This window comes from Sebastes umbrosus, chromosome 19 (assembly GCF_015220745.1).
Source record: "Sebastes umbrosus isolate fSebUmb1 chromosome 19, fSebUmb1.pri, whole genome shotgun sequence".
NCBI classification, from domain to species: Eukaryota; Metazoa; Chordata; class Actinopteri; order Perciformes; family Sebastidae; genus Sebastes; species Sebastes umbrosus.
The window spans coordinates 4156650-4170811 of NC_051287.1; the positions used below are offsets into that span (position 1 = coordinate 4156650).

A 14162-nucleotide genomic window follows, 5' to 3' on the forward strand; every position below is an offset into this window, starting at 1 on the left:
GGGAGGAAGCCGGAGCACCCGGAGAAAACCCACGCTAACACGGGGAGAACATGCAAACTCCACGCAGAAGCCGGGTTTGAACCTGCAACCCTTTTGCTGTGAGGCAACAGTGCTAAAATCTGCACAACCTTCTCTAATTCCACACATCAGTTCATATAATCCATCAGCTTTAGTGTCATGTTTACATACAGCAGCATGATTCATCAGCAAGTAGGAATTAAACTCATAATATCGGGATTATTGGTGCAATACCCCTAATTTAACCACTGTGCACAGCTGTTATACTGTAACCACTGCAGCCTGAATACACATGTGTACTGTATGTACATCTACTGTGCAGGCTTAAACAGATAAACCCAGAGGATGAAATGAAGACGAATAAAGAATCGTTGCTAAAGAGCATTAGTTTATTTTCCACAGGTTACTTCAGAAACAGGTAATTATGTACAAAATCTGGAATGTTGGATAAATGCATATCAATCAATCGATCAATCAATCATCACCTCACTGTGGCCGTTTCCAGAGAAACCTTAGAAATACTAGCTATACATTAAAACGAGTGCCTCTGCATTGCAATTTATTGCTGGTTTTACAATCGCAAGTCACTAATGCCGTCATTAATTCTTTTCTCGATGTGTGTTTTTTTTTTAAGAGTATTTACAATTTGATTAGTAAGGTCTAAAAAGACTGCTAAATAAATAAGAACAATACGGGAGCATTAAAAACCGACCGACATGAATGAAGAAAACGTGTTTTTATCTCCCTAGATTGTCTACGATGTCAGACTGTAACGTTTGAATATAAAGTGACCATTACCGCAGAAATGTTTCCCCCCCCTCTACTCTTAGAAAGTCAACAGAAACAAAATGAATACAAATTATATAAAAACAATTCATCTGTGTAAAAACACTACGTTCTGTGAGGAAATTTGGGAAATGCACATTATCATGAATAAAATGGATCAATTTTAGATTCAGCTACATTTAAACACTATTATTATTATTATTATTATCAAAAGGGATATTTAATTTTGTTAATTACCACAGTGTTTTTTTGGTTCGACAGTGCCACAAGCGTAAAATATGGGTCAATCTTAACTACATATGGGAACAGCAGATGACACAATCTACTGTAAACAAGTTGAAACACTGCAGGATAAAATTTCTATTATATATTGTACACAAAAATTCAGTGGTCACAAATGTATTGTTGAAATTTATGGGGCCTTTACTTAGTGAATTTTATCATTTCCATCTCTTTTGGAAACACGTCTCACTGAAGAGCTATTTACCAGTGAATGAATATTAGCAGAGAGGTGCAGAGACTTTGAAGTTGCCTTTTAAAAAACACATTTTAACCTTCTGACAGAGTTCTTCTTAACAAACATCAGGAATGTTCTGAGATGCAGCTGATTTTCAAACAGTGTAAGTTGATTATTTTTGCACGAATGAACATCAGGAGTTATGGTAAATCTAAAAGCAACAAACGGTTAAAAAGCTCTCAAAGTGACACAAACATTCACTTTTTACACAATGCAGAGAAATCTTTTTTTCTTTACGCACTGCCGTTTATATACTTCCTGTGCTATTTCATTACAAAAAAATTATTCTTCTCACAATATAAAAAATCATGTAAAATCATCGGTGGTTACTAAAAGATTGTGTGTTTTGTTTTTTTAAAAATGCTATCTGATGTTGTTTTCTGAATGAAAATAAAGGCTTTAAATATTGCTTTTTTTTTTAAGCCATTATATGCTGCAAATGTACTCAGAAGGTTGTGGATATTGCTTCTGGGGTCAAAGGTCCTCCCCCTTATTCAAACAGTTCAAGGTCTATGGCACTTGACAACTTGTTTTCTCCCAAACTCTACTCTCTGTACAGCAAAGAAAAATTGACAAACTGCTCCAAAGTGATGAGTTAAAAAGCACGATAAAACATTATTATAGACACAAAAGGCAAACTGTGGTCTTCTCCCATGTAAGAAATTAAAAACGGACAGATGTTGAAACCAAAACAAACAACTCCGTCTCATCCGACGTCTGCCTGAAAGATGAAGCCCTTAAAAAATAAAAACACACACATGAGTGAAACGTTGACCAGTTCTTATTCAAATAGCTTTCTCAAGTTGTCTCCTGCTTTTTGCCTTCTGTCCACAATTTCCAAAACTTGCTTTGGTTAACTAGCATAACCGCCGTTTCTTTCCCTGCTTAAAGAAATATTCCTGTCATTTTAGGAAAGCCGCATATTCGCTTACTGGCGGAAAAGCTACCTCTCTCATCTCACACTCCGCCTGAAAGCGAATAAGCGTATTTCCCAAATTGTCAAACTTTAAACAAAATCTTCTGCTTGGCAAAACAGATTAAGGCCGAGCAAACACACGCTACACCTCTCCTCTCCCATTTCCCCCCAATATTTGAATTTCCTTTCCATTTTCCAGTCTTTATGAAATGATCACACGTGCAGACTGCATTTCTCCGACAATCTGAGCAGCTGTGATTCATTCATATTGTGAAGGATTGTTTTTATCCGCACAGCTCCGGTAGTGGTGATGGTTAGGTGATATGCAGAGCAGTTCGCTGTGAGGATATTTAGGTGGGAACGGAGGACGTCTTGGAGGGGCGTTCACAGGTTTTATGGAAGCAGGGGTGGATGATTTCCTCTTCTCAACTCTTCCATCTTGTAAGAGAAACTCTCTCTCAAAAACACCTCCTTGATCTACATTCGTCTCCACATGAAAAGCACGTAACATTGTCCTCCGTATAAGATCGCACGGCAGACCAGAAAATGGTTTCAACATCTTGAATAAAAAGTAAAAGAAAAAAGGCAAATTGGATGACAGAAGAGAGGGCGCCATGTCCCCCTCCGAGTGGTCAATTCATGTCAATCCGCAGAAATAAAACCTAATTTTAAGTTTTGGACAAAAAAAAAAGATGATCTGTACAGAGACCACAGTAATTATTTGCATCAGAGCAGGTCATATCTTCAGCTTCTTTTGTATAAAAATATATATACCACAGTGATGGCCTTTTGAGGACTCGTACTTGCAGAGGTTTTGCCGCCGTCTCACTTTGATCCACTACATTCAGTGGTTTTCCCCGTTTTTAAATCAAGGCTATGAAGATCTCTACTATAAATAGTCCCAACAGGTATCAACAGGTCAGTCTCCTCCGTGTATAAAAATATGAGAGTCAACGTAAATTTCTCTTGTTCCGTCTCTCTTGTCGTGCGCCCCTCCGCTTCAGAGGTCAGTTTGAGTTGAGTCTACGCTTGCGCTTCTCTTACGATAATCATATCCACAGTGCTTGGAAACGTCTTCAGGAGGGCCACTGCATTCCCGTGATCGATATTCACAAAGCTGTATCCGTTCGCCTGTGAGAGGAGACAGATTGTTTGGGTTCACATTGAGAAAAATAAAACCAATAACTTTGACGAGAGCTTTGTGGTATTTTGTACAGAGGGGAAGAATACCTGGATGATTTTATCTCCAGGCTGAAGAATCATGGACGCCGGTCCCTCAGGTTGAACCCTCGTCACATATATACCCTGAAATCATGTCATATATTGTAGAAATGTTATATTAAATCATACATATTAAGATCCGCTAAGTTGTAATGAATGTTTTCAGTGGGTGTACAACAACAATTTCTTTCTTTTGCTTTGCTCCTGTGCTGGTAACTCCCATCTGCTTCTCCAAACTGGGGGCATGCCGACCGCCATCTACTGTAGGTAATACACTGACTGTGGAAAAGTACCTCATACAACCCCACCCGGACTATCCCTTTAAGTATGGTGCTATAAAAAAAATAAGAACCTACATTGTCGCCTGGTCGAAAGGGATTTCCCCGGCCCCCCACTCCTCCCGATATACTGAAACCCAGCTCGGGATTCTTCTCCACTTTCACACGGATCTGAAACACACCCACACACTTTCATTAGCCATTTAGTCACAGTCGTTCACTGTTAATTACACAATTTTACAACGTTAGTCTTGAAGAACCACAGCAGGAGGTTAGGGACCAGGTCGTTTTTTTTTAACTGGCTTGCAAACTATAAACAAAATTCATCAAAATCAGATTCAAGGACCCGCCACGCCACTTCCGGTGTTATTTTAACCAAAACCACAATCTTTTCCTAAACCTAACTATGTCGTTTTTTTTTGGTCACGTAACTTCCGTACTTCAGTTGCGCTGCTTACGGTGTTACTAAGTAGTTTTGTTGCTTAAATGGAAGTTTATTTTGAAAAGACTAGGACGAAAATTAACACCTGCGTCACGTTTTCCTGGACATTTGTAGGAAAACGCATAAAAAAACTTTTCGTAGGTCTCTTAAAGGGACTATTTGTAACTTTCAGAAATGCTTGTTAACAGCGACACCTGTGGCCGTGAAATCAACTAAAGTCAGCGTGGGGCTCGCGCTTGTTCGCTCTAAATATACCTGAACGAGCATCGCTCAAAACAGTGAGGCGACACACGTCAGCTAAAAGCACAATATCACTCTATATTTCAGCTGCTTGGCAGTAATGTTAGCTGACCAGACGGAGGTCTCTTCATGAACATGATTTAGATCTGATCCTAGTGTTGGCTTTTCCTGTCTCGGTGCAGGCTGAGGCAGCGGGGCTCTGCAGCGTGTCTCCCTGCTCTCTCCGCCCACAGCCGGAGAGAGCAGGAAGACATCGACACCCGGTCGGTAACGAGACAACAACGTGTCTCTCTGCAGAGCCGTCACTTCACAAGACACGGGAAACCTCTGTTGGTCTGGAGGAGCTGCAGCATTTACTAGATATTCTCAGAGATAAACTAACTCTTCTGCAGTGTGGAGTGAGCGCGCGTTCACGTCTAGAGGTGGAGCGAGCTGAGCGAGGACGCGCGCTCTGTCTGAGTGAAGGCAAGCAGGCAGAGGAGGAGAGGCAGCGGCCACACGCGAACGCGCATATGCGAGCGCGCATGTGTCCCGACCCGCTACATTTATACGCTTACGAGTATTGATCTGCTCATCCAACGCTCGGCAAGAAAGTGAATAAGCATTTTTTCCCCAAAATGTTGAACTATTCTTTTAATGAAACAATAAAGAATATCCTCAAAACTGGCACTTGGGTATTTCTTCAAGTGATTTTGACACAAACACCATCCTTCACCTCTTGCTGCAGTGAGTCGTTGGGGATGCGTGGGGGCCCCTGGGGTGGATGGGAGACTTTGAGCATCAGGTAATCAATGAGCTGCTCTCTGGAAGGGTGGCGGGCCATGGGCACCTGGCTCACCTGAGGACGAACAGAAGGGCCCATCTGACCGTTCATCAAAGGCACCTAGCAAACAGAAACACACAGAGATGAACAGGAGTTTTTTTTGTTTTTTGTGGTTATTGTTGTTTTTAAAATTTAAAATTTGACATTTGCTGTGCAGCTAAAAGTCTGTACATATTAAACCTACTTTTCTGTGGGGGTCCATGGTGTAGCTCTGCTGCCCTTGTGGAAACACATCGTCCTGAAAGGGAGGAAAGTGATGGTCATTAACGTTGTGCCCTAACCGCCTCACTCCACTGAAACTCATTTACAACACGGGATTATAGACAAGACAGACAATTAGATAGTGACAGGAACATTTCTCATGTCTGGTAATGACATTAGGCAGTGATGTGTTGCTTTAGAGGGGAGGTGAAAGGGACACGTCTGATTAAAATGATAGATTAAACTGTGCTTAGTTTCTATAAAGTAGCATATAATTCTGAATATTAGCTTGCTGGAGATGAGGTGAATCTTGGGAAGGGGTTAAACAACACTCACAGGCCTTTCTTTCCTCCTCTACAGATTCTAATACCCACTTTCTAATCACACACCTCTAACCACTTACCTTTTGCAAACACAGTTTTCATCCCCCACACACAAAGTGAGAGGATATGAAGTGATTCTGAAGTGATCGAAAGTTGAAGTGAAGATGATGAATGAATGAGCAAAATAAGGATTTAAAAGGTGCAGTTAAAAAAAAGAGAGGAAAATCAAGATGCATTGCAATCACGGGATGGGAGTGTGGCAGGGTGGAGGGATGACGCACACCGGGAGGATGATTATGATGTTAAAGCACCTGGCAGGTTTAAAAGGGGCTGTTTTGTACCATACATGATTTTACATATTTGATTATTAAAGGGACAGTTCACCCGAAATTAAAAATATATATTTCTCCTCTTACCTGTAGTGCTATTTATCTATCTAGATTGTTTTGGTGTGAGTTGCCGAGTGTTGGAGATATCAATGACTCTTTCCAGAAATCATGACCATGTTACTCAAGATAATCCACACACCTCGTTGTGAGCACTTTCATGTAGGAACAATTTTCCTTTTACCAAACTACATCCGTCAACCGTATCACCGCGCATAAGGAAGCGTGCATTTACTCATGGACGAGAGGTTTGTGCTTTTGACAGCGTGATGTGCAAACATTGATGGCGTCCTCCTTGGCTGAGCTGTAACACTAACTAGCTCAGTGGTGCTAGGGGGCGCTAGTAATATCAAGTAGAGAACAAAGTCATAATCGTTTTTAATTTTCAATTAGTTTTGATTTGATTTTAGTTTTGACTTCTCGATTTAATTGCAGTTTAGTTTTAGTTAGTTTTCAGAGTGGGTTTGCTAGTTTTAGTTTAGTTTCAGTTTTTCCAGAAAGGTTTAATTTAGTTTTTATATATTTAGTTTGTTTTTGTTAGGACCAGCTATAATGTCTCAGAAGTATGTAGCTATATATATTTACAAAACACACGGTTGGAGAACTGTGTAGGAATGGCAATAATGTTTAACATTTAATCTTTGCGCAATCGCGACACAGCGCCATCTCCTGGAATGTTAAGTCCGTTCAATATTCTGCGGTTCAGTTGACGTAAATTCATGCGGTCTCCATTTTTCGGTTGTGATATATTAATAAATTGATAAAAATACTAAAACTGAAATTAATTTGTTAATTTTTTATTTTATTTTTATTGTTTTTTTTTAACCAAGCAATATCATTTCAGTTTTTAATAAAAGGATAAAAGTTTATCTTTAGTTTCAGTTTACTAAAAACATTTTTCACTGCTTATTTTCATTTCAGTTTTAGTTCACTATAATATCTCTGGTATAGAAGCACGCTTCCTTCTGTGCAGTGATACAGTTGGCGGGTATAGTTGGGTAGAAAGAATATAGTTCCTACATGACTGCTCACAAAAAGGTCTGTGGATAATCTTGAGTAACCAGGTCATGAATTCTGGAAAGAGACATTGCCGTTGAGTTTTTCAAATATATATTTTTTGGTGCTTTGAGAACCACAAGCTGATCTATGCCATCTAGATCCATTACATTGGAAAGATCTCTATGACTGATATCTGCAACTCACAACAAAACCATCTAGATGGATAAATAACACTACATTTTTGTATTTTTATGGTGAACCGTCCCTTTAACTTGGCCTCAAATTAAGGCTTTCTTTATGAGAAAGAGTTTGGCCTGGAAAAGCTCAATTTCCTCAAACAAGCCTGTTACATCACAGCTTAGAGCGACACGTTTTGCTGCCAGCTGGATTGAGAGGAAAATACAGACGTGCTGTAAATGTGTCACTAAAAAACACAAGCTTTCTTTTGCACAACAACAAGACAGAAACATCTTTCTTCTTCATTACTTGAATGAGATGTGGTCGACTACATGATTTATGCCACACATATGTTTAATGAGGAAGTAGATTATTAAATAAATTAGCTCTGTGGCAGCCTCCATCAATTCAGTCAGATTTCAGTTGTATACATCGGCACTAAAGCCACTATTACATGATGGTACAAAAAATAAGTAGGCCCCTTTTAAACAACTGCATTACAGCGAAGAGGAGCTACACAACAAACTAGAATCCATCCATTTTTCAATCAGAGAAGACAGTCACATGTACTAGAAAGGGTCTGTGGTCGTGAGAAACCAGACGTTAGGAGAGACATTATACTTTCACTTGCCTATAAAAAGGACAAGTGAAAGGTTCTGAGGTTCAGTGATCGCTTCTCAACATGGAGGAGAGAAGGAAACAGACATTTCTTATCTTCTACAGGATGTGAAAGTAGCAGGAACTGGAAGCCCCGGCTCAGTATGAGCTGCAGGAGGCTGACTTCAAGTTCACACACACTGTACTCACACAGAAGCCCAGAGCTCCGTAGGGCTGTCCGTCCCTGGCACTAAAGACCAGAGACCCCTGGCTGGCATGCATATCCCTACAGCTGCCGTAGTGAGACCAGCTCAGCGGAGCGTTATGGGAATTATAGGAGCGAGACAGCGCATTCTGAACAGAGACACCAACCCACATGTCAGGCGTGGCCATGCAATCCACCAAATGAGTGACGACATAAAAAGACACAACAGAAAGGTTTACGGCATATACAGACAAAACATGCAGAAATATTGTGCATACAGCTGGGTTAGTAGGCTGCGGTAAATAAGTGTGATCGGTTAACCTTTACAAAATCAAACACCAACTCCACCCTGAAACTGTATTTACTAACATATTAAAGAAGTACTTTTTACCTTTTCCATTTTCTTGGCCTCGATGTGCCGCATCACCTGGTCTCTCCAGTCAGTCGGCACCCTTCCTGGCCCAACTCCTCCCGACACCTGTCCAGGTCCGTCCAGCAGCGAGTGCTCAGACTTCACCCTGGCGTTGGGCCTCTTGCTGGGGCTGCTTTGCTGGTAGTTGAAATCGCTGACAGACATGGTCCTCTCCGGAAGCTCGTGGGGCTGCGGCCTGGCGCAGAGCGTCCTGGAAGACCCGGGTACGTCGATGCTGTAAGTGCGAGCCGAGAGGGGCCTCTGCATGGCCTGGCTCATCGCCAGCGGCCCCCTGGCGAGGGTGTGAATGTCCCTGTACGTCATGTACTCCCCTTCGGGCACCTGTATGCGCCTCGGGTCGCCTATGGAGACTGTGGAGGCGGTGCTGCTTTGCCTCTGCAGAGTGCTGCTTCTCACCTGGCCTCCAGTAGAGTGAAGTCTCTCCTTTGTCCACATGTCCACAGAGGCTTTGGGAGCCATGGGAGGCCCTCTTTGCTGGGCCTGCAGAGGGTACGGAGGTGCTTGATTACGGTTGGAGTAGTTGGTGTTGGCTAGTGAGTGTGGAGGAGGAGGGAGGTAGCCTTGGTGCTCTGGGGGCATGGGCGTCCTCTGGGCCCAGAGGCCCTCTTTAGGCATGGTACTGCTTGTGTACTGTATATTGTACTGAGGAGGAGGGATGCCCATGGCCATGCTGGAAGAGACCGGGTATCTGCTGGTGCTGGCAGGGGGCTTAGAAGAGGAGAGCAGGTCTGAGGAAGATGCAGAGGAGCCGGGGTAGATCTGGAGAGTCTGGTCGTTGAGTAACTGACTGGCTGACTTGCTCCGGACGATGCTCTGGCCCTGAGCTCCTGGCCCGGCGCCCGCCATCCTCATTCCTGCTGTGTCATAAGACTCATCACCCCCTTCGAAGGCGTAAAGCTTCATGCCTCCTGTTTCTATGTTGCTGACACTGTGAGACTTCATCACCTGCGGGGGATGGCACCTTTTCTCTGGAGACAGTTCCTCTGTGCTGCGAGACAGAGACATGTCACTGCTGGCTGTCACGCCTGTCGAGGCCACATGCGCGGCAGACGTCTCGACTCTCATCGCTTGGCCTTTGTTCCCCAGACTGTTGATGCAGTCGCTGACCTGCTGGTTTCCATTCAGAAAATGCTCCATGTTGTCATTGCTAAAACCCTGCTGCTTGCTGTCCAAGTCCTCCGGGGTTACCGAACCATTCTTGGTTTTGTCCACCTCGTCCAGCTGGACCATGTTGTCGGTCGGCAACTTGGACACGTTCATGTTGATCTGGTCCCACTTGGTGTAGGTTTCTCCCATGCCGTTGTTAATTCCCTTCTCGATGAAGGCCAGCCTGGCTTCCATGGACAGGTCGTAGTCGCCCATTTTCTCTGGCGGGGTCTGCTGGGTTTTTAAAAGGGCCTGAAGGGACGTTTCAGAGCCATTACCATTATGGAGGAGAGGGGTGGTGTCTTTAGGCTGGTTCATATTCTCATCCTCTTGCCTAGAACAAAGAAGGAGGTACATCAGGTTTTTGAACAACGACACGAGGAAGACTCTCCTTTGTACTCTGTGTTGAAAAGTTGAAGATGTAACGGATGATAAAACCGTGATACGATCCGAACCGTGAGTTTTGTGATCCGTTGCACCCCTTAGTTGAAGAATGATACAAACCGGCTTTTTGGTAGGAAGGACATCTTCGCCTCTCTCTCTGGGGTGCACAGAGAGTTGTCCTGACTGCTGTCTGTGGTCAGAGACACCGAGTCAGACATGCGTGACGGCGACGAACAGTTGCTGTTGTTCTGGTTGCTGTTGGCCACTGTGTCATCCAGCAAAGAGTCTGCGTCATCTGTCAATCAGAAACATCACTGTTAGCATGTCGTATCTATACACGGTCGCTTAAAATACAATATTTTTAATCACTCAAACAAATGTCTTTACCTTTTTTGTCCTTACTTAAAGTCACTATTTTAGGCTGGTTGATGGAGATCTCAATAAGAGGGGGTCTCATCTCTGCAATTTTCATCTCCTCTTCTTCATCAGACAGCTCGTCAGAATCCTGGAGACAAAAACAATTATGCTCTTAAAGCAGTTGAAACTTCGTAATGTGCTTGCTGTTTGTTAAATTGTGAGGACTAAACACCTCCAGTGTGTCCTCGTGGTTCATCATAGAGCCCTCTGACGATTTGAGAGGGACCCTCTGAGAGCTGTAAGACTCTGAAGTGTCCTTCGCTTCTGTTGCAGAGGGGTTGTGGGTATATGTGACGGTAGACAATTGCGCATCCATGTCAGATACTGTGCCATTAGGACAGGGAGCCTCTATCACCTGCACAAAAACAGTACGGATGGTCAGTTATGTATTGCACGTAGAATATTCTGTTTGTTAAAGAGGATCTAAAGGCAAAGCAAGATTTCTTTCCAAGTAAAATATCGGACCTTAACTCCCACGTCCTGCACTCCAATGTGGTTCCTCTCAACTGGTTTTGCGTCCTTCCCCGACTCGTCACTCGACTCGTCCTCCCTCAGCCTGTGAGCGACACACTGGGCTGTCTTTACCATGTTCTTCAGCTCGTCTGGGTATGGTGTAGGGTAGCGCTTCAGGTTTCCCTCCTGGTAGAGGACAAATACCCACAAACTTACTGTTAAAATCATCTTGATGCAGTTTTGACAGGAATGGGACTAGGAGAGGTGAAATGGGAATTAACACATTGACCAAACACGAGCACGCACATGATCCTGATGTCACCACCTCCGCCTCATTTTGAACCAGGAGAAACCCTGTTATGTGAACAAGTTTGACACTAACCTTTGGGGGTGTTTCTCTCTCGTCCTTGTCCTCGTCACACTCGAAGGCCACCTGAGCTCGGTGCTTGCGCTGTTCCTCCCAGAGAGCTGGATTGAAGCTCTCAGAGTCGGAGTTGGGAATGTCTGAAATAAAAGCAGGATCATCTGTTTAGTTTTTAATTTAAGGCTTCAGAAGTTCATTCATACAAGTCTGACTTTGACCACAAGATGGCGCAAAGACTACATGAGGAAGCCAACAAAGTGAATGAGCTGTGGAGGAACTTGAAATTCAGGAGTTAACCCCTTAAACTCAAACTGAACTATTCAATAAAGAGTTCCAGTTACACTTTAACATAACCGTGATTTATAAATGGTAAATTTATAATGAATTAAACTTAGTTAATATTTATTTTACTGTTAAACAATGAAATTATAATCAATAATGTTTCCTAATTATTAGTATAATGAGTACAATGATTGCTCAACATTATTTGGCAAACAACATGCCAACACGTCAATGACACATAACTGCTAAGCATCGATCTCTCTCCTTTGCGGTTACTCCTGTATGACTCCTACAAGTTGACGCAAGACCGTGATTACAATGAAAATGATGTCATAGCAGCAGTGATTGTGGTTGTGATGATGTTGCTGTCCTGAAACTCTGCAGTAGTATCTTGCATTTGTGATCTGCTCTGTTTGCCAGTCTGACATTTTTTTGCAAAACCAATAATCAACTAAGCAACAAATTTTAAAAAAGATCAGTGTGAAACTATATCCCATATTGTCTTTTTAAGTAAGTTGATATTATACTATTTAAAGCTGTCACTTAAAGGGTAATGTTGGTATTTTTCAACCTGGTCCCTATTTCCCCATGTTTTTGTGTCCAAGTGACTAATGGGGACAACACTTTTTGAAACTGATTCAGGATTGAGGGAGAACGCTGCAGCCGCCAGCCACTAAACAAGCTGTAATGTAATCATTTGAGGCAACCTAGTACCGTCAGTTTACGTCCACTAAATGTGCTTATTTTTGCCACAGACGGGCTCAGATTGTTATTATAAGTGTCTGACAACATTATGGAAAGGACCTTACAGAGAAATTAATTTTTACCTTTCGCTTCCTGTTTGTTATTGAGTCATGTGACTTGTTGCCGGAAGAGTCAACGGTGGAAACATGAGTGAGAGTTGGAGAGAGGAGTGCCATGAGACACCGGTGTTGTCAGAGTTTGTTGTGTTTGACTCCAGAAAGCGTAGCTTTAGTGAAAAGATTTTCAAAGTTATGGCTGAATATTTATCTTATTTTAACAATGTGGATGCGACGCGAGGTTTCACAACAAGGCTTCTCCGAGCAAGGTCAGAAAACGGTTATATTTCTCTGTAGGGTCCTTTCCATAATGTTGTCAGACACTTATAATAACAATCTGAGCCGGTCAGTGGCAAAACAACTTAAACTGACGCTACTAGGTTGCCCCAAATGATTACATTACAGCCTGTTTAGCAGCTGGCGGCTGCAGCGTTCTCCCTCAATACTGGACCAGTTTAAAAAATTGTTGTCCCCATCAGTCACTTAAAAATAGAAAATAGAGTCAAGGTTGAAAAAAAAAATAAAGTTACCCTTTAAGCTTTAAAGGTGTGAATCAGTCTGGGTGGTTTCCTGTGTTAAAATCTCTTTAGCGACACAGATACTCTATGTGTGTAAACCACATGCTTGCTAACTTGTAACTACATTTTGTTAAGAAGTTGACAGATAATTTAAAAAACAAAATAAATATTGTGCAGGGAGTAGCTGATGTTGGCTCAGAATGACCTGAAATAGTTGAGAACACACCGTGTCACGATCTCTTGGCTGTCAACAATTTAACACACCACGCCAGAGTGTGAATGCACAGTGGATAATATGAGTCACCTGGTGTGTGGCTGCCATATCAACAAGTTGTACAAGAGAATTATGTCTGTCAGGTCATGACTTATTCCGGCTTCGCAGGAAACCACAAGGAAACAGATAGAGCTCTTTTGGAAAAAATCCCAGTAGATAACTGGAAAATGGCATGAAGCAGATGACTGGGAGCTAGATCCTACATACAGTAACTTCTATGTGGGCATTTTCTGGTGGTGCACTAACATTGACACAAAAAAAATCAAGCAGCTGACTCTCTGCTATTTAGTTCAAGGGTGTAGATCTTGAACCTCTAATTACTCTAAAGCTAAGATGCAACAGGGTCTGCTGTCTGGTGTAACAGGAGACCAAACCAAACCGAACAGATGCTTGACAAGAACACGACAACGACTAATGTTTCTTCTGCAGCTCTGGTCTCAGGTAACGAGGTCCCTCATAAAATATGAATGCAGGATACCCCTGCAGGCCACCCTTAAGACTGCTACGCTAAAGAGTGGAAGCGGTAGTCATAGCGGTGCTTGAGATTTTGAAATATATTTCCTTTACCTGACGCTTAGATTTGTATGATTTACTGTGAGGGACATGCTTACAAAACCACTTATTTTCCTCTCTTTTTTTAGTTTTATAGAAATAGAAATGGTGTGCCAGTGCCTACAATGGTATTTTTGCTTATTGTGATGTCATTTTTTTTGAGTATCTTCAAATGCAACCTAAGCTAAAAGGTTATGTAAGTTAATAAACTATAATAATTGACAAAAGTATTGAAATTGTGTCATAAATTTAAAAAAAAAAAATGTTTTTTTCATAAAATGTCACAAAATAAACACAAAACATATTGATTCAAAATATTTCTAAATGTAGGAACATGGACAAATATGTCTTAACACTCCATAAGTTATTTGAAATATGCAAATTTTTTAGTTTTTGAGATATTCTCATTT

At 42.1% G+C, this 14162-nt stretch overlaps 1 protein-coding gene across 4 annotated transcripts in view; it reads right to left on the reverse strand.

Annotated features, from left to right (window-relative positions):
* Nucleotides 1–389: 389 nt before the first annotated feature.
* erbin (erbb2 interacting protein) overlaps nucleotides 390–14162 on the reverse strand; it is a 59446-nt gene continuing 45673 nt past the window's right edge. Inside the window, exons 16-27 of one of the 4 annotated variants that reach the window (XM_037752859.1) lie at nucleotides 11345–11466; nucleotides 10975–11148; nucleotides 10682–10864; nucleotides 10480–10597; nucleotides 10213–10387; nucleotides 8521–10042; nucleotides 8135–8278; nucleotides 5426–5479; nucleotides 5257–5301; nucleotides 3815–3907; nucleotides 3468–3542; nucleotides 390–3368 (exon numbers count right to left, since the gene is read on the reverse strand). In XM_037752859.1, coding sequence (XP_037608787.1) covers nucleotides 3261–3368; nucleotides 3468–3542; nucleotides 3815–3907; nucleotides 5257–5301; nucleotides 5426–5479; nucleotides 8135–8278; nucleotides 8521–10042; nucleotides 10213–10387; nucleotides 10480–10597; nucleotides 10682–10864; nucleotides 10975–11148; nucleotides 11345–11466 — 2813 coding nt within the window. In that variant the 3' untranslated portion in view covers nucleotides 390–3260. Of the gene's footprint in view, nucleotides 3369–3467; nucleotides 3543–3814; nucleotides 3908–5133; nucleotides 5302–5425; nucleotides 5480–8134; nucleotides 8279–8520; nucleotides 10043–10212; nucleotides 10388–10479; nucleotides 10598–10681; nucleotides 10865–10974; nucleotides 11149–11344; nucleotides 11467–14162 lie in introns of all 4 variants that reach the window. The other 3 variants (XM_037752858.1, XM_037752861.1, XM_037752860.1) reach the window with 3 other exon arrangements.